General features: G+C 35.7%; 1 protein-coding gene across 31 annotated transcripts in view; it reads left to right on the top strand.

Annotated features, from left to right (window-relative positions):
- The window catches only part of LOC129283169 (anoctamin-4-like), a 78123-nt gene extending 53431 nt beyond the window's left edge, over nucleotides 1-24692 (top strand). For 16 of the 31 annotated variants that reach the window (XM_064114868.1, XM_064114881.1, XM_064114875.1 and 13 more), the window contains 11 exons: nucleotides 1700-1864; nucleotides 2860-2896; nucleotides 3282-3393; nucleotides 3688-3745; nucleotides 5321-5418; nucleotides 6509-6648; nucleotides 7456-7608; nucleotides 8927-8979; nucleotides 11120-11334; nucleotides 12922-13012; nucleotides 17967-23395. In XM_064114868.1, the coding sequence (XP_063970938.1) occupies nucleotides 1700-1864; nucleotides 2860-2896; nucleotides 3282-3393; nucleotides 3688-3745; nucleotides 5321-5418; nucleotides 6509-6648; nucleotides 7456-7608; nucleotides 8927-8979; nucleotides 11120-11334; nucleotides 12922-13012; nucleotides 17967-18173 (1329 nt within the window). In that variant the 3' untranslated portion in view covers nucleotides 18174-23395. Of the gene's footprint in view, nucleotides 1-1699; nucleotides 1865-2859; nucleotides 2897-3281; nucleotides 3394-3687; nucleotides 3746-5320; nucleotides 5419-6508; nucleotides 6649-7455; nucleotides 7609-8926; nucleotides 8980-11119; nucleotides 11335-12921; nucleotides 13013-17966 lie in introns of all 31 variants that reach the window. The other 15 variants (XM_064114883.1, XM_064114877.1, XM_064114884.1 and 12 more) reach the window with 2 other exon arrangements.
- The last annotated feature ends 628 nt before the right edge of the window (nucleotides 24693-25320 follow it).

Raw genomic sequence — 25320 nt, 5'->3', positions numbered from 1 at the left:
GGCTGTTCAAACCCTTGTTTCTCAAAATTTAAAGATTTTGACGACAAAAATGTTATATGTTAGAGTTATGATATAAGCAACCTTTTATCTAAAGTTAGTTCTCTATGTGAATTAGAAGACCATTATCTGATAATTTGAGGTGGTCACTATTGATGCGATACAACTATTTCTGAGCTACCTCATTTAATAAAAAAAATATTCTAGATAGTTTTAACAGCCCATTGACAGTATACTGACATATGAATAATTCATGGATATTGATTTTTTACCCCTATACTACCTTTACCTATGTAAAATACTCAAAACTGTTTCAGTAATATGAATATATTGTTTATTACCAGCCACTCCAAAACCAACAATATGAAACCCAAAATGAATTTTTATTTTTTTTTTATTTAACTTGCAAAATCACATCCTAAAATGATATATAACTTTTCAAAATTGATCAACAATAACCCTCACAAGTAGAATAAATTCTGCAGAAGCTTGAAAAATAAAGGATAAAACAAGGGTTGAAGTTTGGGGTTCACTTGAACATGAGATATGCGCATTGTGCAATCTCAATAAAACTTTCAAGCAATCTGCTAAAATTGGTTACTGAAGAAACTTGTATCTTTGATTTTAATTCACCTTTACCACTGCAAATTTGGCAGTGGGAAGAAGAATAATTACTCTTCTATATAAGCTTATATTTCCTATTTTTGCTCTTTGAAGACCCAATTACTATTTTGACTATTTACAAATAACATTCCCTGACAACTTACTGTTGGCTTTGGGGTGACTGGTCATATTTGATTTGCTTCTATCATTTATAATCAATTATTATATTTTCATGTACTGTGTCACTTTATATTCTTATACAAATTCTATGATAAAGCAATATTTTTTTTATTTAATTTGTTCTTATTACGTTAAAAAAAATGCATGAAAAGTGACCCTATTTGGCATGGACAACACTTTTATTGATTTATCGGCAATTTATTTTTTTCAAATTTTAAATTATGCACTGCCTAACGAATGAGGAAATTATGCACATTTGCAAAGCATTCTTTGCATTACTTTCCAAATGAAATTTGCAGATATTTAAATTTTCACTCTAGTGCATTTTGCAAATCATAAATTTTTGGTATCTCATGGAAATATTAAGTATATACATGTATGCTCTAACATTTACATTGAAGAAATATGATTCAGAATCATTTAAGTATTCTTTTATTTATTAAATTGTAATGAAATGGATACATGAGAAGTTCAATTTATCAAGAGTAAATCACCTTGAGATTTATTTTGGTTCAGAATAAACTTATATTAACAGCAGATTATTCTAAAGGTCCCCTTGAAGAGCCTTATCTCTCAGTATTCAGAACTTCCAAATTAACACCACATTACACAAAGCCATATAGAGACTGAATATCTGTTATTCAGAGTAAATTTTGAGTTGATACAAATATTTCTAAAAGAAGTATAAAAATGTTGAATAATACAAACTCATTCACAATTTTGTAAATATAAAAAAGTTGTCATATTATGGGCTTGAACCACTGTTTAAAGATTAAAAAACAAAACCAAAACAACCCCAAACAATGACTGTTTGAAGGGGGATGGGGGTATTTTTTTCTTAGAATACCGAAGTTGAAGGAAAATCTAACTGATTTCCTTTTGGTCTTGTGACCAATTTTCTCCCTAAATGCCTCTCTAGATTCTGCTCGTCATGGCAGCTGTCATGACCGTCATCATCTACAGAATCGTCGTCAAGGCAGCCATCTTCTCAATCGACCAGGAATTCATCTCATCTTTCTCCTCCATCATCACCTCGGTAACGGCTTCCTGCATCTCGCTCATCCTCATTATGATCCTTCAACTGGTGAGTATCATACTTCATGCACAATATATCCTGAAGGGGTGGCATAAACATTATGAAAAGCAATGGACCAGTGATAGAGCCTTGAGGGACTCCATGTCTCATGATGTTTTCACATGGTGACTGCCGAGCTAAAAAAACACCAATAAAGTGTGGTTTTCATTTGCATACCTCATGTATCATATAGAGTGTGTCAGTAGGAAATCCTGAAGGGAATATATAACCATTGTGAAAAACAGTGGACCAGTGATGGAGCCTTGTGGGACTCCACACCTAATCATGATCTTTTGACATGGTGAGTTTTTTATTTCTCTGCCAAACTCAAAACCTGTGTTGCTATCACTTGCATACTTGCATACAAGCTCATAGAGCTTACACTGTATGATGCTCCACTCATGTATATGATGATGATGATGCACAGCATTTGTATAGCGCCATATATCTGTCAAAGACATTCAAAGGCGCATTGGAGGAGCCAGCCAATCTGGGTCGCCAAGAAGGGCACGCACACAGAACTGTGACCCGCAGGTCTCTCCTCCCGATAACTGGTTGGGGAATGCAGGTGAACCACTACACCGGGGTTTCCCCCTACTCTTATTCGAATAGTGCAGTGGGTTCTTAACGTGCAAAGGTGGTGATTCTCCTCCACACGGGGCCTCCATTTAACGTCCTATCCGAGGGACAGAGTGTTTTCCACTATAACATAGCCTGCATCTATGAAACAGGGGAGAGACGTTTACACACAACGCACTGGCTTCAGTCATATATATAACATGAATGATTATACTAATATGAATATTATGTAATGTTGAAAATGATGTACACCCTGTATATATATATATATATATATATATGAATAAAATCAAAATCAAATCAAATACTTCATGCATTATATAGAGTGACACTCAATAATTCACATTGTTAATAATATGGAAATAAAACTAAATATGCCAGCTTTACATGTTGATGAATTTTATATATATGTTTTTTTTTTACAGTTGTACGAACGGATTGCTGTGTGGCTAACCAACCTTGGTAAGTAACATGCAGTACAAGTATAAATCATACTAAGTGTTTATCTTTGTAGTATACTTACAGATTTAGAAATAAGAGTCAAAGTAATGTAGAAAATGCTACTTCTTTTAAAGCCTAAAGCTTCGGTAAAGGATCAGTGAGGTTGTATCATGCATTGTTTATTGACTCAGAGTAATGTAGAAAATGTGTTAATTTGTTAAAGGGGCAATTCGGACAGGTCGTGGGAATCGATACGTACAGAAACATGAGAGGTTAGCTATTTACAGGTACCAGTCATGAGCAAACTTGCCTGTTAGAATAAATGACAGGTCACATAATAGATCTCAGTCAATCAATTGATTATGATCCTCGTCACCACATTACAATGTATCATTTCTTCTCACAGAATTGCACCGAACGGAGACCGAGTACGAAGACAGTTTCACCTTCAAGATGTATCTCTTTGCATTCGTCAACTACTACTCTACCAGTTTTTACATTGCGTTCTTCAAGGGACGGTAGGTTTCACAATGAGGATAGTAATAGTAAAAATAATAGTAATAATAATTATGATTATACCTGTAACATGTATCACTAATAGCATTTTCAACTACATGTACTACTCTACCAGTTTTTACATTGCGTTCTCAGGGGGTGGTAGGTCTCTCATTGATGATAATACAAAATGATACAAATGTTTATAAGGTATCTCATATGTGGTTTAGATCTTAGATGAAACCTTGTTTATGTATAAAATTAATTGGATAAAGATGTTGATTAATGTGTGTGGTATTCCTCTTTTTTTTAAACAGCCTACCCGGTACTCCAGCTGACTATGGCCGTGTGTTTGGTATCTGGCGTCAAGAAGAGGTGAGGAAAATATATTTCTATTTTATGAAAGGGAGATAGCATCGAATTTTTTAAGCTGTCTAATCATTTAGTGAAATACTGTTTTCGTTGCATGGATGGCAGAAGGCCTCAAATTTCTCGCCGAGCAGAAGGGCACACTCACTGAATTTCATCTAACCTATAAATTATTGACTTATTTCAGACCAAATTTACTATGCATGTTCCATTTCATCCCTTTATTCATTCATTTAAGTTTGGTCTATTAAAGTTGATATTCTATAGGTTTGATGGGATTTAGTGTGTGCTCCCTTCTGCTTGGCAAGAAATTTGCGCCCTTCTGCCTGCCGTGCGACGATATTAGATGAAATGTTTATGAATCGATGTTCATTTGACAAAGTGAAAAACGTTAAATAGAAGAAGTGGAAGACGACCATCTTGGCATGAGACTCAACAACATTCAGGTGGAGTATTTGGGTTTATTCCAATTCGTCTAATGCCAATACATCCAATTGCCAACTCGTCTACTCTCATTTGGTCTACCATCAGTTCGTCCACTATCCACATGGTCCAATTGCCAATTTGTCCACTCACCATTTCGTCTAATATTATAACCAGTTGGTCCAATAGCCATTTAGTCCATATACCCTTTGGTGTAATTGAACTAAGTGTTAATTGTGCAAAGTGAATGAAAATGAAATAAAGATTTGACCAACTGGTTATGAGACGAAACGGTGATTAGACTAAATGAAAGTAGACCATGTGGTGAGTGGACGAGTTGGCAGTAGACGAATTGGCAATTTACCTCTTGCATGTAGTGATGGTTGGACTAAATCATAACTCCACCATATTAATTGTAGACCAAGTGGCTTTTAGCTATAATAATGGAATGAGACGATCTGAGAATTAGACCATCTACCAGAAGACCAAGTGGATGCAAACAGTATTTCTCGGCTTAGGAATACTAATTCCGTAGAGGTGTTGTGGCTCAGTGGATAAGTCTCCGGACTGTGAACCACAAGGTCCGGGGTTCAAATCCCACCGCAGCACTAGCGTCCTTTGGCAAGGCGTTTATCTACATTTGCCACTCTCGACCCAGGTGTAGTAAATGTGTCCCCGGTAGGAAGGAATTCCTTGAATGCTCGATGTGCCCGATCAGGGTAGCCGTGCTAAAGCCGGGGTAATAGTATGCAGCGCTTAGAAACATTTGTATTAATAATAATAATAATAATAATAGTTGGATTTATAAAGCGCTTTTTGCCAGAGGATACAAAGCGCTGCTATTATTACCCCGGCTTTAGCTCGAGCTACCATCACCGGCGCTCAGTGCATGCAAGGAATTACTCCTGCCGGGTACCCATTCACCTCACCTGGGTCGAGTGCAGCACAGTGTGGATAAATTTCTTGCTGAAGGAAAATACGCCATGGCTACGATTCGAACACACGACCCTCTGTTTCAAAGGCAAGAGTCAGAACCAGTAGACCACGACGCACCCATTAAGCGCTATATAAATGTTGCATATTATTATTAGAAGCCATAAATCGTGATAGATACTGTAAAAATTTATGAATTTTTTTGTCTCTCTTTTTTTTTACTAGTGTGACCCAGCAGGGTGCATGCAGGAACTATTCATCAACATCGCCATCACTATGTGCGGAAAGCAGTTCTTCAATAACTTCATGGAATTGGCTTTGCCGTAAGTAGTTTCAAGGAGACGTTCTACCTGACTTGCGGTTGATTTTAATGAAAGCAGACGACAATAAGCCTGTTCACGGTTGTAAACTGCGCACGAGCAGAAAAAGGTCATTGGAGACAACCATGAAGGTGGCTTTCAAATTCACTGACACAGGCATTTGTGATTTGATGATTATTCATGTATTCCTTTCAAAATATTTATCACATCCAAGCTGAAGAGTAATAAATAGAGCCTTCATAATCACTGGTATTTGACAGTAGCGTAAACAATAGTCAAATGTGCCAAAGGCAGACAATAAAACAGATTTCCAAACTTTATCCCTGATGTACATGTACTATTCTGGTCACCTGGTCTATACAATGCCTTTTGTTCTTAGAATTTGAATACTCTACCGGTAAAGCTTACGCAACATCTTCATTTGAAAATGATAGTGCTTATCCTAATGAAAAATCACAAAGGTCATTTGAGAAAAGTTTATCATGAGCTAACCGTGAACTGGCTTATTGAACATTTTTGTTGGTTTGGCGAAAATTACAATATGTTATGAATTAAAAAAAATTACCCTCCAAGGCCCGTATTCTGAAGTCAGGTTTAACTTAGACCACGGTCTAACTCTGTGCTAAAATTATGGGGAGCCAAAAATTAAGAAATTCTGTCTATATTATATATTTCTTATACATGTATTTACTATTTTTGTTTCCTTTTGCTTGTATGATGAAGGAAAACACTTCAGTTGTCATTCCCAGACAATTATGGACAATTTCGGTGTCATACGATTTAATAAATTGAATGTGTACTGTTAGGGATTGGTGCCCCAATTGGCTCTCCATAGTTAAACCACAACTTTAGACCAGGGTTTAATTTTAACCAAACTTCAGAATATGGGCCAAAGTGTAAAAATGAGATAGGGGTGAACTGATAGTTTGCCGGAACGGCAACTGTACATGTAGAACATGTATACTGAATTGTTCCCCAATGCAGTTATATATAGATTGTGACATTATCTATGGACATACATGTACATGTACATGTGTATGATATGAACATACTAGAAACTTTTTGTTTCCCCTTTTCTTTCCCCTCTGCAAAGTGTCGTCTTGAACTTCTGGCGCTCCCGTACTGGTCGCAAGGAAGAAAAGAGCGGCAAGGGACGCTACGAGCAGTGGGAGCAAGATGCTGACTTGGCCGACCTTGGACCACGAGGGCTCTTCAAAGAATACCTTGAGATGGGTACGTAAACGGCCTGGGGCCCATTTGATAAAGAGTTACGACTATTGTAACTTTACCATTTTGGCAACTACCATGGTAGCATGGTTCCGCAGCCAATTACAATGAAGATTTTCACGGTAGTCATAGTAATGACATATTTAATTATGTGTAAGTCCTTGTGAAATAGGCCTGTGGGGACTAATTTTTTTTATAGTATAATAAGGCCAAAGGTTATGAGAGGTATTCTAAACTTGGGTTGAATTTAGACTATGGTCTAAAGATGTGGTTTATGGATAGTCAATAACTAATAAGCAATTGTGACAGGTTCTCTCTCAGAACAAGTTCCACTGATCAGCTCATTTGATACTCAAATAATTCATAACTGACTGGGAATAGTTACTGAAATGATTCCCTTTATCACTGAACCATGAGGAAAAAGCCATGTAAATGCATTTTGAAATGTTTGGCTTACCTTAATATTAATACAATTAGACCATGGCCTAAGTTAAATGGGACTTTAGAGTACGGGCCTTTGAGAATAATGTAATGATAGGGTTTGTGTCATCAGACTACGCCTCATTACTTTTTACAATACGAAACATAAGGATTCAGAGTGAATTCCACCCATCGAGCAGCTCGGCCGGTGCGGTGCATTGCATAAATCCATGCTCTTCCCTGGTTAGGACTATTGGCACAGATTGAGAAGAGATTTAAAATATGATAAAAAGCATAAAGACAGGTGAGCATTCCCCATCTCCCATAGGTGGTGTTCTTTATCTCATTTATTTGACTATCTGTTTCTCATTCCTCTTCTCTTCTGTTTTTCAGTCGTTCAGTTTGGTTTCTCAACCATCTTCGTGGCTGCTTTCCCCCTTGCCCCTCTCTTCGCTCTTCTCAACAACCTTATCGAGGTCCGTCTCGATGCCTACAAATTCATCTCTCAGCTTCGACGACCCGTCGCCAAGCGGGCTCAAGATATCGGTAAGAGCAGATCATTTGCTAACATGTGAATGGGAATTTAAGATTAAAATTCTGTTTAAAAGGGAATTATTTTTATTTTGTACCAGAAAAGTTACCTGTCAATTATTACTAAATCCACAATAATCAAAAGTTCGTGAATACAGTACATGGTGTGAATTTGTGATTCACTTTGCGCACTGAACAAGAAATTTTACTTCTTGTTCAGTGATGTGTTGCGAAACAATTTCTGGTCTACTCATAGTCATACCATAGCTAGTGCTAGTCTAGTCGCATGTACTTTCGCACGGTGTTCTCGATGTCCTCTTATATTTTGAGGCGGTACATGTAATAATCATAATAATACTAATATATAGCATTTATGAGGCGCCAATTTATCTAGTTTCCTATTCAATGGCGCACTATATATTACCCCGGCTGTAGATCCAGCTGCTAAAGGTGCTTGGTTAATTTAAGGAATTAATCCTGCCGGGTACCCATTTACCTCACCAGAGTTGAGTGCAGCACAATGTGGATAAATTTCTTTTGCTGAAGGAAAACATGCCGTAGCCGAGATGCGAACCCACGTCCCTCTCGTTGAAAGACAAGATTCGTAACCACTAGACCACGGCGCCCCCCATCTTTGTAAAATCATTGTAAAACTTGCTACTAATGTCATCCCTCTTGCTTTATACTATTCTTTCCCTCAAGCTATGGGAAGTTACCGGAAACAGCGTAAGCTACATCCCGGAACTTATGGTTATTGCCGATAGCGAGAATTTGTGCATGACCCTAAACTCTTATGAATTGACCTCTAGTATCGAATCATGATATTTCCCTTTGATTTATGTAAATTACCTGTAAATTACGTTCCATTTAAACAGTGAAAGGAGAGCTCTTGTACTTAAAGGTTAAAGAGTAGTAGTAGTTGCAGCAAACAATTATTTAATCAAAAAGTCTTTAAGGTTAATTGTTCCCATATTGTCATATATCTAGATCTTGTACATTAATGTAAACTTATATTTGTGAAATCATGAAATCTTTGCTCAAAACCGATAATACTGATGATCACTAACATAGAAAAGCAATATGTAGGACAGTTTATTAATATTGCTCGGTAAATTACCTGATATTTGATCGAATTCCATGCTTATTTTGCTCATTTCTCAGCAATTACTAATGTTCTTCCAGAGCCACTAGGCACATATTTTTTATTCATACATGTATAAACACTTGGGTTGTAGTTTTATTCGATTCTCTTCAGACTCATTTTGAGATCGTTACCGCAACTGGTATTTATCTTTAACTTTTATTTAATCTTTTTTGTGTTTTTAATTTTCAGGTGCTTGGTATGCAATCCTAGTTTCCATTGGAAACCTGTCTGTCTTGACTAATGTAAGTATATACGTTCAACCAGGGAGCGGAGGGTGTTTAACAGAGATTTAAGTATGGCTTAGAGTCGCACTTAAATTGTGTGCTTTAGAAAAGGCATGACCGCATTTGTTAGATCATGCCAAGAGGACGTGCACTACTGCATATTTTTAATTCATCCGGCCCTTTGGGCCGGATGAGCTTATCACGTGGCGTCCGTCGTCTGTCATCCGTCCACAATTTCAGAATGCTTCTTCTTCGTCATTTCAAATCCGATTTCAAGTCTGTTTGCTTTATATGATAGCACTAGGTGAGGGATTCCAAACTTATACTCAGAATTTTGAAACTAATTAAATATGCTAATTTTTTGCGAATTTTTCCAAGTTCACAAAAAATGCTTCTTTATTTTTTGACTGATTTTGATTTTTTTGCTTCCATCTGGTAAAGCTTTATGAGGTTCACCTGACTTCTACCAAGGTGGTTTCAAATGAGATTGAGTAACAGCAAATAAAATCCCTTTGAACAAGGTTAAAAACCGCCTGCAGAAAGTATGTCATGCATGCACTTTGCTCAACATTTCTTGCAATTGTGTAGACAAACGATTCCTGCATGACTCCGCAGCTATACATGTAGGTCATATATCAAGGGAAATATGCTATTGTGATGATAATTACTTTTTCGCTGCATCTTGGTCTGGTTATATGTGTAGTACAGTATATAATTCGGAGGCATGCAAAAATAAACTCTGCAATATGTCCTGAAATATGAATCAAATTTACTCGACTGGGCATGTACGGGCACTCATCTGGCATATACAATAATGAATAACAATATTCCACCGACCACATTTGAAATTTTCATTCGCTGCAAACGATAGGAAAAGTGTTAAAATCTGGTGTCAGTAAAGGTCAAATTCTTACTTTTTTTTACTAATTAAAGGTTAATTGATATAATCTTGGCAAATATCTCGGCGTAATAGTGCTTGGTTATTGATGTCTTGTAATCCTTCAAATTTCAGTTTGTTTATTAATATGAAAGATGGAAAATTTATACAAATATTCGTAAAGTTTCACTCCTCTGATTTTTTCACTGAAACTGGCGGCTTCGAAGGCGGACATCAAAAAGGTCCTGACTGCCATTCTTTCTTTTGTGCTTCTTTAGAAATGAACAGCTGCTTGAATAAATTTGTTACCTGTTGGAACTCCAGTCATAAAATCTTCTTGCTTCTACACAGAATTTTGGAATTTTGACTATAAACATTTTTATGCTAATTTATGCAAAATTAATTCATGCATATTTTCAAAATTCACATAAAATGCTTCTTCTTTATCTGTTGACCGATTTTGATTTTTTTTTCTTCCATCTCGTAGAGCTTTATGAGGTTCACCAAACTTCTACACAGACTTTTGAAATTTCGAGTAGAAAATTATGCTAATTTATGCGAAATCACAGAAAAAATACTTTTTCTCCTTCATTTGTTGATCGATTTCAATTTTGTTTGCTTGATATGATACTGTAGCTCTAGGTGGGGATACTAAATTTCTTCACAGAATTTAGAAACTCACTAAATATACTAATTTATGCATATTTCTCAAAACTCACAAAAATGCTTCTTATTTGTTTACTGATTTTGATTTTTTTTGGTTCCATCTGAGAGCCTCATGAGGTTCACCAATTTCAATTTTGTTTCCTCAATTATGTCACCAATATAATTCACTACAGTGTCAACTGGGCTAAATTACAAAATTGTGTTCAAATTTGTTGCGAGATCCCGGATGAGCTCCACATCATTGATGTGCTGGTTCAATAAGCTTGCGCGTTGCATATCATATTCGCGTCGTCAGTCGAGTGCAACACAAAGTCATACTTAAAACATTGTAAAACACTCCCCTAGGGTACATGTACATGTATGTTTCACAAAGAGCCAAGTTTGAATACTATTGGTCATTTTGCTCAATATTGACGGTTTTAAATGCTTTTTTTTTTTTACAGGCACTCGTCATTGCTTTTACCTCTGATTTCATCCCCCGTCAAGTTTATAAATATTACTACGGTGGCGAAGAAAACAGTCTTGTTGGCTACAACAATTGGTCATTTTGCTCCTCTTCAGAGGATTTATCTTGTAATATTGACGGTTTTAAATGCTTTTTTTTTTTTTTTACAGGCACTCGTCATTGCTTTTACCTCTGAGTTCATCCCCCGTCAAGTTTATAAATATTACTATGGTGGCGAAGAAAACAGTCTTGTTGGCTACAACAACTGGTCACTTTCCTATTTCCAGACCAAGGATTTCCAGGACGATTCGAAGCCTTCTGATCCGTCTTACCCAAGGGTTGAACCAGATGACCCGAACTATGGTCTTAACGTCTCTATGTGCAGGTAAAAGACGAAGCTGACTCTACAAAAAAAAAGATGAGCTTGGTATAAAGCATTGTCTTTAGAAGAATTTCTAGAAACAGAGTACTAGTAGTCCAACTGATCGATTCTAACGTTTCTTTAAAACATTCATATGAAAATCGCTTTAAAAAAAAGATTAAAAAAGAAGAAAAATACACTGTTAACCAAACTTATCTCATTAAAATGATGCCATGATATGAAGTACAGTCCGACCTCTCTTATCCGGACACATTGGGACCAGCACCAATCCGGATAAGGGATTTATCCGGATCTGGGAGACCCAATATTAAATACACGCAAGCTGCGGCCTCGATCCCCGCAACGCGGCGGTAGCTACACGTTATCTATTGTTGTGGGCCGGGCGTACGGTACAGACATGTATTCACTGCAGTGTCAGTGCAAATTATAGGCGGTAATTTTTACGGAAATGAAATCGAACGATGGCCAAAACTGTTGGATAATTTACCTGCTAAAATGATTGAGGTATAAATCGAGCATACCTCGAAAGAGAGAGAATGAATGACTCGATGAAAGTAAGTTTTACAATTAGATCATCGCGGCCGCTATCGCAGCTTCGCAATGTCAGCCATTGTTATACTGACTGTAGGCTCAAACATGATAGATGGCGCTGTCCGTATTGAGGCCGAGCATTAGCTAGCGAACATGTGTTGTTTTTCCCGGGGAAACAACAAGAGAACGTGATGAAATGTTTACACTGCACCCCGATTTACTGGAAAATTATCCTGCCTAAATTCTTTTGGTGATTTGGGTGAGATATTTTCATGAAAAATAATGTTGTTTTAGGTAGACTACACTGGAAAATATATTTAATCAAAGTGAGTTTGCGTATAGGATTGAGTTTAGATTGCAATCTCATTTCCTCACGTACTAATAAAATTGAATTGAAAAAAAATCTCGGCAAGTGTGCGTCCGGATAATAGAGAGATCCGGATAAGGGGAGGCCGGATAAGAGAGGTCGGACTGTAATAATTTCTTTGATAGGTGAAAGTTTGAACAATATCAGACAAACTATAAGAAAGTTATGAAGTTTAACAGTTGTAAATGTTGGTAATCATTATACTCATGGAGACTTTAAATTGGCCGCATACATGTAGCAGATGTCATAGTGATGTAAGGCAAGGACTCCTCTTCCATTGTACTCCAATACATAAAATGGCAAAAAAAAAATCTTCAAAAGTTTTACTTTAAATAATATTCATCTTTCATGAGGATATAAAACAACATACTTCCATAGTTATATTTAGATTACTGCCCCAGGGGGCCCCTGATAATTAAGTACACGGGCTATGGGAAAGTTGTCCTTGCCCCTTGTCATAATCTACTCACCCTGTTGCCAATTTGAAATCTACATAGTCTAAGGGATCTTAAATTTAAAGCAGCGGTAACTTTCTTTTTGCTCATCCGATTCCCGTCAGACCTTTAACCATTTGGTTTTATTATTTAATTTTTCTCCTTTCCACACAACATTTTATGACCAAGGCTGGACTCACCTTTCATACCCCATTTAAGTGGAGTCGGTCATTTTCATTTTGATTTGGATTCTTTCAGATACCGTGGCTACTACGATGAGAATTACGAGGTCACTTTGGACTACTGGCTTATAATCGCGATCAAGCTGGCCTTTATCTTGCTCTATGAGGTAAGTATTGTACCCAAATATCAAATAGTAGCTTCCCATTTAATGTACCGTTACTGTGATAAAGAGACTGTTCGATTTCTGTTTAGAGGGGGTGATGCTGTGAGATAATTTTGTTTTCCTTTTTTGTTTAAATCGCAAATAGAGCCATCAGGCTTGTACAGCACCTCAAAACTTGAAATTGATCTTGCAAGTGAAAGTAATTTCTCTTAATTCTTTGGTATTAGTTATAAAGGTACATAGGGTTTACTGAACAACAGGGCTCCATAACTTAAAGGGATGCTCCAGGCTGAAAATAATATGATTTGAATAAATAAAGCAAAATCAGGCAAACAAAAGACTGAAAATTTGATCAAAATCGTACAAGGAATAACAAAGATATGGTATTTTAAAGATATGCATTATTCCAGTAAAACAATTCTAGGCATGTCTTCATGCCTACTCAATGAGCAAACTGATGATGTCATATCCCCACTTGTTCTTTTGTATTGTATTATATGAAATTAGGTTTATTCAATTTTTTCCTCTGAGAATTTAAAATATTGGAACGACAACTGATTCAGTACATGAGATATTATTGCTGCAACTTATTTCATAAGAGGGGAGACATAACATTCACACATGTATAAAAAAAATCAAACAAACATGATTTCATGTGATAAGATAAGAAAAGGAAAGTGGGGATTTGACATCATCAGCCCACCTACAGTGTAATGAATATTCATGCCGACGGCATGTAACTGTTTTCACAATATATTGCCGAACTTTAACTTTCAATAACTTCGCTATTTGTAATCAGATTTTGATGGAATTTTCTGCATTTTGCTCTATTTATTTACATATGAATATTTCCAGCAGAGTATCCCTTGAAAGTGATTGATTGTAAGGCAAATATTTATTAATGATCATATACCCCAATCTTATTGTTATGATTTTGAGTGATTTGTTTTTGCATTTTCTTTCAATTGGTTGAAGTAAGGTCAGCAGATATATTAAAATGATATGAATTAAAATGTTTTGCTGAGAAATACATGGAAATGCAATTTATTACTTAGTTGAGGCATAGGTTTATCATACGGTGACACAACATTTGCTCCGGTCTTAATATTTCAGAGTGCATAGGGTTAGAGTTATGATTGTATTAGAGTATTTGGTTCAGAATAATGTAAAGATAAGGATTAGGGTTTATTTAGTTTTGGAGGTTAAGATTTTATGTACGGCTTAACATGCAGATTTTCCATCTGAGCAATTGTCCCCAGAGCAAATGTCATGGAACCATATCATATACATGTACATGTATTAGGCTATTTCATGATAATTGCTGATATTGGTGTGGTGTCTTTGGGCGTTTTTATGGGCTACTTACTGTGGTGTTTGGATGCTAATACAAGGGATGTAGTTGAGGCGGTAGTTTAGAGTCACAAGGTCGCGGGACAGAGCCTTTATCCATAGACTTTGTACATGTAACTTGGGCCAAGGCCAAGGTACAGCTGGCTAAATGTGGCCTCAAGGCTGGTTTGGACTACATCTCTTGCTAATACCTATGTGGAGCTACTACCTAGAGTGATGTTTATGTCTCATTTCTTGAAGTTTTTTTAAAGCGTGATGGGGTAGTAGGAGGAACACTTACCAGTAGTAAACATCCACCATTTGCCCCTCCTGCTTTTAAGGTTTCCCATATGTACAGTACGTTTGTTCTCATTGCCTTTGAATAAAGAGTCTTGAAAAATCACCCACTGAACAATTATGTAGATATACTTGGTAATAACTTGGCAAAATATATGAAAATACTAATTAATATTTATATGAATGTATTAAAGGTGAAGGGTCAAAAAGTAGGAACAGAATAAAACTCTTCTTATAGCTTGAGCCAGGAAACTGGTGTTCCCCAGGGATCAATCATAGGTGCACTTATATTTTTTTGAAAGATCATGTGCTATAATTTTATAGAAAAATAGGTTTTGTTTTACTCACAATAATTGTCAGGTCACATCTACATTACTAAAATGCTACTCATTTTCATCAAACACTCACAGCTCACATTGTTGCCTCTCAGAGTTATTTGCTCATTATATCTTGTTGATAATGTGTGCTCATATTCCAAACACATGCCAATTCAATACAAAAGCAATTGCACCTGCCATAATTCATGTTCCTGTTTATGTGTTAATGCTCCAATACATTAAACTTTGTCCTTTTTTGTTGCAATTGTCATGTCTAAATTCATGGACATTTTAAAACTTGTCCTGTTTCAAATGAGATGTATTAATCATGTTTCAAATGTCATTGTTAGTATATATATATATTTAATTCTGCATAAAGTTGGCCTTAACTAAGCATACTAAGCATTTATAAAGCATAAGCTATTTCCAGTTTCTAGTACAAATTATGCCTGATATGGTTTGAAATTAGAGGAAATATGATAGATAGGTGGATTTTGTTGTTGAAAAATTATTTAATTTTAAGACACAGATGCCAGTCGCAAGATGCTAATGAATAGATTGTATGGGAAAAATAATTTACTGAAATAAATTTTCTTTATTGTGTTTGTAGATTCCGTAGTAGCTTCCTTTATACCTTTATTTATTTTACTAAGTAATGATGATAATAAACATAAATTTGTGTAGCATTCCAAACAATAAAGCATTATGGTCAAGTGTACATGTACATGTACTTGTAATCGAAGCATTTATCACCAATTTTCTTGCTGCTTACTATCATCCATAACTTTGCCTATGGGCCGTATAGTGTAGTTTGCAATACAAGTTTAACTCTTGAGTCTAAATGATGATAGATGTTGAATCTGAAAATAACAAACTTGCTAAATGTAGGTACTTGTTTTTGTATATATGTAAAACCTGTAGTCCTTATCATTATATCTCTTACTTCTGGTACTAATAATAACACTTGCCTGAAGTCTTCTCCTTTCGAAGAATGATTCCTTGTCAACTGAAGACCATATCATAATACAACACTAATTTTTATTAATGAGAACTAACCTCCTTGTCATTCATGTTATATCCTGTTTAATATCTTACCAAAATGATGACTGCAGAATTTTCCTTTTTTTTTGCATTTCAGAGTTTTTGATACCATAATTTGGTAGAGCATGGATACCTCTCAATCCCAAATTTGGTGGGAATTAGTCTATGGAAATCAGTCTATGGAAATCCAAGATATGGCCTCATGAATACATAATCAGCCCATTAATGTATTATCGGCCTTGTTCTAAATGTTATGAACTGTTAACTTAATTGCCCAGGATAATTACGTATTCATGAGGTCATATTCTGGGGCCCTCATGAATTCCCACAAAATTTTGGGTGTGGAGGTATTTTGTAGAGGTGTTTTTTGCTTAGTGGATAAGTTTCCAGACTTGGAACCACAAGGTCCGGGGTTCAAATCCCACCGCAGCGCTCCCGTCCTTTGGCAAGGCGTTTATCTATATTTGCCACTCTTCACCCATGTGTAGTAAATGGGTACCCGGTAAGAACGAATTCCTTGAATGCTCGAGTGCCAGATCAGGGTAGCCGTGCTAAAGCCGGGGTAATAGTATGCAGCATTTAGAAACATTTGTGTTAAGCGCGATATAATTGTTACATATTGTTATTATAATTCACAATGCGTTACCCAAATTAGGTACAAAAAATTCTGAAATGCAAAAACTGAATATTGATGATGTCACACTTTGGTTCTCCATACTAACCTTCGTTATTGCATGGAATTATTATCAACTGTAAGATATTCAAATTCTTTAACTATCCAGCTTACTAATTTTCATACCTATCAGATTATTATCATGAAATTTACAGACTTCCAATTATGTTCCTTTTTTTAATTAAAATGGAAAAAGGAGGGGAAAAAAATCAAGTTATATATAAAAAAGAAGCCATTTCAAACTAGGATGCCATTAGCTGTGTAATGTCCTTTGTATAAAAAGAATGAACAAATTTGCTATGATAGTCTAACATTTCTCATCTTATGTAAAAGAAAAGACATTTGGTTGCATTCCATTTTGTTGTATCATGAGTTAGAAATGTCAGTTTTTCTTTCTAGATCTTTTTTCTTGTTTTCCAATTTATTAAATCTCTTTCTCTTTCAATTAAAAATAAGTCTTTTGTGTGCCTTTCCCATTCAATATTTGTTACGTTTCCCCTTTTATCACCTGTGTGCTCGCTCATTAACTTTTTGTGTTTTCTTTTCTCACTTTCATTGTCTCTCTTCCTATCTCTCTTTCACTCTGTTTCGACAGCTCTCACATTATTAAACTTTTGTTGTTGTTGATTTCTTTCACTTTTTGATCTACCTTTTTAATGTCTTTTCCCCCCTATTTCTTTCCCTTTTTAGCCTCCTGCTCCTGTCTTTTCTGTTCTCTTTTCTCAAATCTATCTATCTATCTATCTATCTATCTGTCTGTCTGTCTGTCTGTCTATCTACCTACCTACCTACCTATCTCTTGCTCTCTCGCTCTCTTTTTTTTTCTCTTTTACAGCTTGTACACACTCTTTCTTTTACTGTTCATGTGTACTATGAACGAATAAACTTCTCCAGAACGTGACACACCTCATCTTTTCTCAGTCTCTTTCATTACTTGCCTTTCTCCTGCTTCTCCCTCTCTTCTTTCTCTCTTGCTGTCTCTCTGTTTCATCTTTGTATCTATACCTGCCTTATCATTTTGGTCCTGTCCTGGAGGACATACCCTCTCTCAGTGTACCTATATCCTTTCTCTATTTTCACTCTATAAACTCCTCCCGAATGTGACAAACCTCTTCTTTTGTCAGTCCCTTTCATTATATGCCTTGCTCCTGCTTCTCCCTCCCCTTTTGCTCTCTCTGTCTCTCTATCTTTCTCTTCTAATCTTTACCTGCCTCTTTCGATTCTGTCCAAGAGATTGTACACACTCTCATTCTGTGTGAATTCGTATAACCATAATATACCCTCTCTTCACCTTTTGTAGCATCTCGTCTTATTCATCAAGTTCTTTGTGGCCTACATCATTCCCGACATGCCCGATTTCGTCAAGAACCAGATCAAGCGCGAGAACTACCTAGCCCAGCAGGCCTTGCGCACGGCCTTGGTAGAGAACCGGGGCAAGAGCAAGAAGATGGTCCCGCCCGGCGGACCTGAAGACGCCTCCGGCGCTTCCGGCCCCGTCGAGCCCTAAACCGGCTTCCCGTCGCCACGACTACGCATCATCCATCAGCGATCTTCACTATCATCGCGTCTGCATCCACTCATTTCAAACCAGAGCATATCTTTCTAAATTCGACTTGCCTCGTACACGACAGTGGCCTCTGTGGAGCAATTCACTTCCTCAGAACATATTTCATACTGTATTTTATATATAGCCCCCTCTATAGACCAAAACTGTCAGTAGTGATGGTTGTTCATATTTTTCTGTCAGCTGTTTTCTGTCATTCTTGTATATATCAATACCTGACTTTGTATTGTACCATAATCTGTATCATTTAAAAGAAATGTTGAAGCATTTACATATATCATTTACTTTTACACTTTCCATAACCTTTTCTTTGAATGCTGTGTCTTAATTCAGAATTAGAACAAGAATCCATGTTCAGTGTTATTTCTGTTCTCATTCTTCATAAGAAAGTTTGATTCTTGAAATATGCATGTGACTTTCCTAACAGGGTTTCACCTTCTAAATCTTGTTATTAACAAGTTTTCTTGAATTGATGTTTCTACATTTAATTGATCAAAACATGTGTTATACTAGCATTTCATAAGAGGCTTGACTAGTGAATAATGGAAATATTGATATATGTTGTATCATGTAATTATGCTCTATGCACTTAAGAACGAAAGGAGAGAAAAATCATTAGTTGCTGCTTCACCTATTTTGTTGTGTGGTAATGTGTTTGCAATCATCTTTACCCCTATTTACCCCTTATTTCACTCTCACTTGGCATAAATTCTTTCATGAAATCTTTCTATCCATTGCCAATTTGAAGAATGCAGTGATCTCGCACTCTTAATGAACTTTAGTAGCATATTGTCAATTTTGATCCTGCCGTGTTGCTGTAATACATATAAACTTGGCTGAAGAAAAATTTCGTAACACAGATTGTTGCATTTTAAGTTTAAAAAAGAAGTAAAATATATATGCCGAGGATTGTGAATATTCATCATATTTTACAATGTCCATATTTTAATAATTTATTATGTTTAGAACTATGCAACAAACTGCCATCATGGTTATACCAGTCCGTGTCATTGGGTTCATAAAAAAAAGCAATGGCACGAATACAATGTAATCCATTGCATCCCCTAAAATGAAGAATGAAAATCATCCTTAATTCTCAAATTTGTTTATTGGGTTTATTAAGTGTTACTTTCTTGGACTGTGGACAAAACGAACTGTCGTAAACTGGCTCTTTTTTTTACATACTTGTATACCTCCAAGCTACATTATGACGAGAAATATCTAGTTGTGTGTAGCTTTGCACATTACCTTGTGGTTATGAAATATCAGATATTGGTGATGTCGATCTTGTCCCCAGTTGTCTTGAATGAATGATCCTGTGTTTACATAAATTTCATTCAAGTTCTCTGTGAATAAGTTGTCTACATATCATTTGCTCTGTCTATATAAAATCATCACTCGGTCTTGTTGTCAGCTCATTCTTCATACATGTTGCTTTCAAAATTTTCTTTGAAAAATAGCATTGCCTGTACGTAAAACAACCCCACAATTGACCTACCGCATGCATGGAATATTCTGAAATATGTATGGTTGTGTATATTGTAATCAGTGTCACCTGTTTATATTAAAAGTCTATACCTTTCTCTCTTTTTTTGCATCCTCAATATTTCAAGTATGAGTGTGCTAGCTTAGAGGCATGCAGGGTTGAATGTATGTGGTTTTGTTGTATTGAGTATCAGCAGTCTGAGTTTGATTTGGTTGTCAGTTTTCAGGAATTTAGCTTATTTGATCCTCACTCCACTCATGCCTGGCTTATGTATATGATTTGAATATTTGCATCATTAGGATTTGAGATTATTTTCATTTCCAATTTGATTTGAAGTTTGTTTTCCAAGTCATCTCATTACTTTATGATTTATTTCTTTTCCTTTCCCATCCCTCGCGCATGAACCCGCTTCCTCATTACCTGACATTGCATTACCCCCGAAACCCATTTCTGCATCCCGACCAATTGCTTCTGATTGCCGTGGCAACCGCATCCCAGCATGTCATCATCATCGTGAAGATGTTCACTGCTTACGTCATCCCGGATATGCCCGATAACGTCAAGAACCAGATAAAGAGGGAGAACTTCCTCGCCCAGCAGGCGCTACATGAGCTTACCTTGAGCAAGGGTAAGGCGAAGTCGGCGGAGGTAGCCATACCTCCTCACGAGGCAGACGCAATGGTATAATGAGAGGTTTGGAGGATTTGGGAGGGACAGTGACAGCTCACAGTGGGACCACACCCATTCTCTCATCAACTCCTGGGTCCTGTTTCTTGAAGACTTGTTACAATGACAAATGGACAATTTCTGTTACAAGTTTTCTCTTAGCCAATCAAATTGAATGATTTCAGTAGCTTGAAACTGTTATTGCAAGTTTGTTTTTATAACATGTTTTACTAAACAGGCACCCAAAGGGGCTATCACCCCTGACCACAATAGCCAGTGTATGGCAAGCTGACAAAAGTGTGGAAAGCCATTTTTATCATAAATGTCTTACATGTATTTTCTTTTATCCAGAAATAATTTCTTCATAACAAGAATTCAATTCTTGATACCAAAAATTGTTGTTAACAAAACAAAATGATTTTCTTGACATCAGGAAATTGATCCTTGATATTAAGAATGTAAATACATGAAAAAAAATGAAAGGAAGGATAAAAAGTGATAAATGGCTTGCCATACAAAGTTGGCGTACACTGGCTAAAGCATCCACTTGTGCCAGCCCTTGACTCTTGATTAAAAATCTGTTTTCGAGGAACCAGTGCAAGTGACGTTTCAGAACACATTGCTTCTAATATCCTTTCCAACTTGGCTTGAATTAATTTAATAACCAAATCAATCTTTGAAATGATTCAAACCATTGATCACTAGAGCTAGGTAGAACAGTGTGAAAAGCTATTGGTACCACAGAATTGGTTAATTGACTAATAGGTATTGCACATTGCATGTTTAAATCAAATGGAATAACTTTGCATGCGATTGAAGTATTCTTCTGTGATACTAGTAATGAGGCCTTTTCTTACAGTAGTTTCATTCTACGTCAGTTTATTGATTGATGCGACTATGAATGATGCAGACGTGAAGGTATCCTGTTGGAGAGAACGCAGTATCCCAGTGTGTTTATGAAGTGGAACATGATGTGTGTTGTATTCACACTTAGTCCAATGTGTGAACACACTGTGAACACTCCCACTGTGGAGGTGTTCACAGTGTGGAATCATCTTCACATTGTCACATTTGAATGTGGTAACAGTGTCATTCACATTTTCAAATAGTCCACAATGCACATTGTGAACACACGGTAGAGGTGTCCGCACAGTGTGGACACATTGTTGTAGTTTAATGTTTTCACAGTTCACAGTTTTACATAGTCCACACTGTGAACACACAGCATGCCACCACTGTACAAGTGTGAAGTAATCTTCACATTGTTACAATTGAATAATGCAAATCACAGTTTCATATAATCCACTATGTGAGCACACTGCAAACACACTGTGAACACACTGTGAATACACTAAAATTCACTGTAAGCACACTGTGAATACACTGAACACACTGTAAACATACTGTGAACTCACTGAATGCACTGAACACACTTGAGTACACTGAACACACTGTAAACACACTGTGAACACAGTGCAAATACACTGAACACACTATAAACACTATACACACACTGAACACACTGTGAATACACTGAACATACTTTGAACATACTGTGGACACACTGAGAGCACTGTGAACACACTGTGAACTACATGTTACTGACTACACTACAAACACACTATTAACACACTAAACACACTGTGAACACTGTTCTCTCCAGGAGGGATGGATATGTGATGATTTTTTTTCATTCCACAGTGATGATTCAAGTCACGTTGAGAACTGTCTTGATGAACTTCAGAAAGTTTATTTTAAAACTTTGCAAACATTTTGAGATATTCAGGGTCATGTTATGTACAAAAATATTGTACAGTTTATTCGCTTATTAATACTATATTAGAATAGTTTATATTCAGAATGTTTGCATCTGTATAGAATTTTTTCAACTTGGCTGGTTCAGAGCCTTTGTTGTAAAGGTATGCCAGTTTATAAGAAAAATTTGAATCCGAGTCATAGTCGTATATTTTCTTGCTATAGTTTAGGATAGACATGTATAAAATAATGAACTTTAGCCTTTCTTGCAGGCCCTGTAATCAAACAATTTTGATATCTGTGGATATTTCTCATAACATGTAGTTGTATGTATTCATCAGTTACTGTAAATAGATTACATAATCTCATAATATCAGGTGTTGGGGGTATCACAAATATTAATACGTGCATGCATAATTAATCTTTATGAATATTATTTGCATGTTTGTTAGGGACTGGCTCTTTTTACAGTAAATGCATGGTTCATTTCATTGAGTTTTCTATCACAATGTGATATGTTCTATGTTGGATAGGGACTACCTTTGTTTAAGAATCCTGTAGAGTCTTATTCGTAAGTGTAAAAAAATTTGTAATTGAATGAAATAAATTTTTAATTATGAATAAATCTAAGGTATTTATTACCATATATGATTAACATGTTGTGTTTTTTTTTTATTCAAGTTTTATATATTTTCTTCAGGGACATCTGATATGTGACTAACTGTCCTTTGTTGAAGTTGAATAACAAATTGTTGGTAATCCAAGAGATAATTTAATTGATCAGTGTTCAAAATAATAGAATTTTTTGTACAAATTAGATGCAATTGTTGCATTGTTGAGGATTATTCAAACTTCCTTATTACAGTTAAATTGTACCCTTATGTATCTTCAAATTTTGAGAAAATAATTTAACTTTTTGAAAAAGCTTGATTGAATTGAGATCAAATTTGTGTTCAAGGGCACATCTAAAAATATGTCTCATTTTATTTTCTGTGTGTTGACCAAATTTTATATTTTGTAGTGTTGCCGTCTTTCAAACTCTGTTTCAAAATATACTTTTTGATTTACTTATTAAAGTCTTTTTGTTTTGTTTAGAACATTTTCTATAGCCTCAGGAACACCTTTCTTGTCTGTTTCTTATTCTTCACATAGCCAAACAAATGATTTTGGCTTAGGTTAATAGGATAATAATATCCAAGTCATTCGAAAGCGCATATAGCCATTAGATTCATAATGTGATATGCGCTATACAAGAACTGTTTTTTTTTATTAGTAGTATGAGGTTTTTGTAATTACCATGAATACATACATATGTTTGATTATAAGATGGTGCCTAATTGGGATACGAATATCAAAATCTTCCACTTTTGTATTACTATTTATTTTTATTCTTTTTGGATAATATATTAGAAATATGCACACCGTTTCATGTGAGAAAAATTCATATAATCTTTTTAGCAACCCAACAAGTGATGTTTGTGTATAAATCTGCTCCAAAACTTATGAGATGAAAATTTGAGTACAAATCAAGCAATGCTCGTAGTAACATTATATGCATAAGGCAGTGTACTTAGCTTGTTACGTATGCTCATTTCATGGATAAATATGGAACTCATATTTTCAAATGGAGATACTTGGGCATACAAGCACATACCAGTCATGGAGATCAGAGGCTGCATCTGATGTTATTCTTTAAATTTCGTGGAAAAGGAAGTGTGGAATGTGATCTTAAAGTTCACATAAACAAGCTCACAATTTATACCATGTATGAATTTAAATACTACATGTATCTGCTTTGCATTTTGTAGGTCATGCATATTCATGAGTTAACCTAAACTGTAGACTTGCAAGTAATTTTTGAAACACTATTTAGGTGAAGATTTGTCTATTTGTAAAGGTGTTTTCCCCATCTTTAGTTTTTTATTTTTCATTCTTTACCCATTTAACTTGAACCAATCTATTTTTGCATGTGTAGAGGAGTACTCTAATCCACTTGCGAATAAAAAATCAATTGTAACTTTCACGTAAACTTGACTTTGCTTGTGAAAGTCCTGTGCCATGGTAATTACAATTGATTACAAAAATACCATTGATTATTAAAGTTTTATGCAATAGGGGCCCAAGCCTTTCTTAATTAATCTATGTTGACTTAAAAAAAAATTCCTCTGAGCGGCTTTTCTTTTTATTACACATTTAGAGCCTATCTCGATCTTACTGATGTAAAAGCCTAATTGATGATACACCATTTTCTTTTCATTTATTTAAACAATTATTTAGTATATTCACAAAATCTATATACATGTATGTGTTATTCTTTTGTATAATGTACGTTCGCCCAATGTTTATATTTTTATATATGGAATTGACTGATTGTGTAATCAATAATAATTATGAAGTGTTAGAAGTTGTACGTGGTTTTAGTTGTACATTTAAGATTGTCTTTGTTTAGAATGTAGAAATGTGTTTCTTGTATAAGCTTCAATATTATTCATCATATGTAAGTAATGTTTTGAATGATTAAAGTCTGGATATTGTGCTCGAGAATGATAACATAATTTTCAAGGTTTCTTTGTATTGGCTGTGTACACTTCTTCACAGTGGCGTACCTAGGATTTTTCACAGGGGGGGCAAAACCGTCCGCCAAAAAATTTGACAAGCAAAAAAAAAAATTAAAAAAATGAAATAAGGTCCTCAATCACAAATGAAGGATTTCGTACCAGAAAAAATTTGACAAGCAAAAAAAAAAAATAAAAAAAATAAGGTCTTCAATACAAATGAAGGATTTCGTACCAGAAAAAAAAATTGACAAGCAAAAAAAAAAAAAAAAAAAAAAAAAAAAAAGCTTCAAGCTCGTCTGGGGGGGCAATAAAGGTCTTCAAGCTCGTCGGGGGGGGGGGGGGGGGCAAAAAAAGGTCTTTCAAGCTCGTCAGGGGGGCAGAATGCCCCCTCTGTAGGTACGCTAGTGCTTCTTCAGTATCATAGGCCTACAGTACGTCCATCTACAATGGCAACCCATTTTTCAGGGATTTTTTTTTTTCAAATATTGCTTTGGTTTCAAGTTTAGGCATTAATATAATGAGTGTAATCTTCTCTTTGATCTGAGATCAAATACTTGGTTGGATTGGCCATGCATGGTAGATTATTAAAATCCAATGAAATTGATATAGGATGGAAACTCTCCAT

This window comes from Lytechinus pictus, unplaced genomic scaffold (assembly GCF_037042905.1).
Source record: "Lytechinus pictus isolate F3 Inbred unplaced genomic scaffold, Lp3.0 scaffold_20, whole genome shotgun sequence".
Lineage (NCBI taxonomy): Eukaryota > Metazoa > Echinodermata > Echinoidea > Temnopleuroida > Toxopneustidae > Lytechinus > Lytechinus pictus.
The sequence above is the reverse complement of the archived record's forward strand: the minus strand, read 5'-3'. Positions and strand labels throughout refer to the sequence as shown.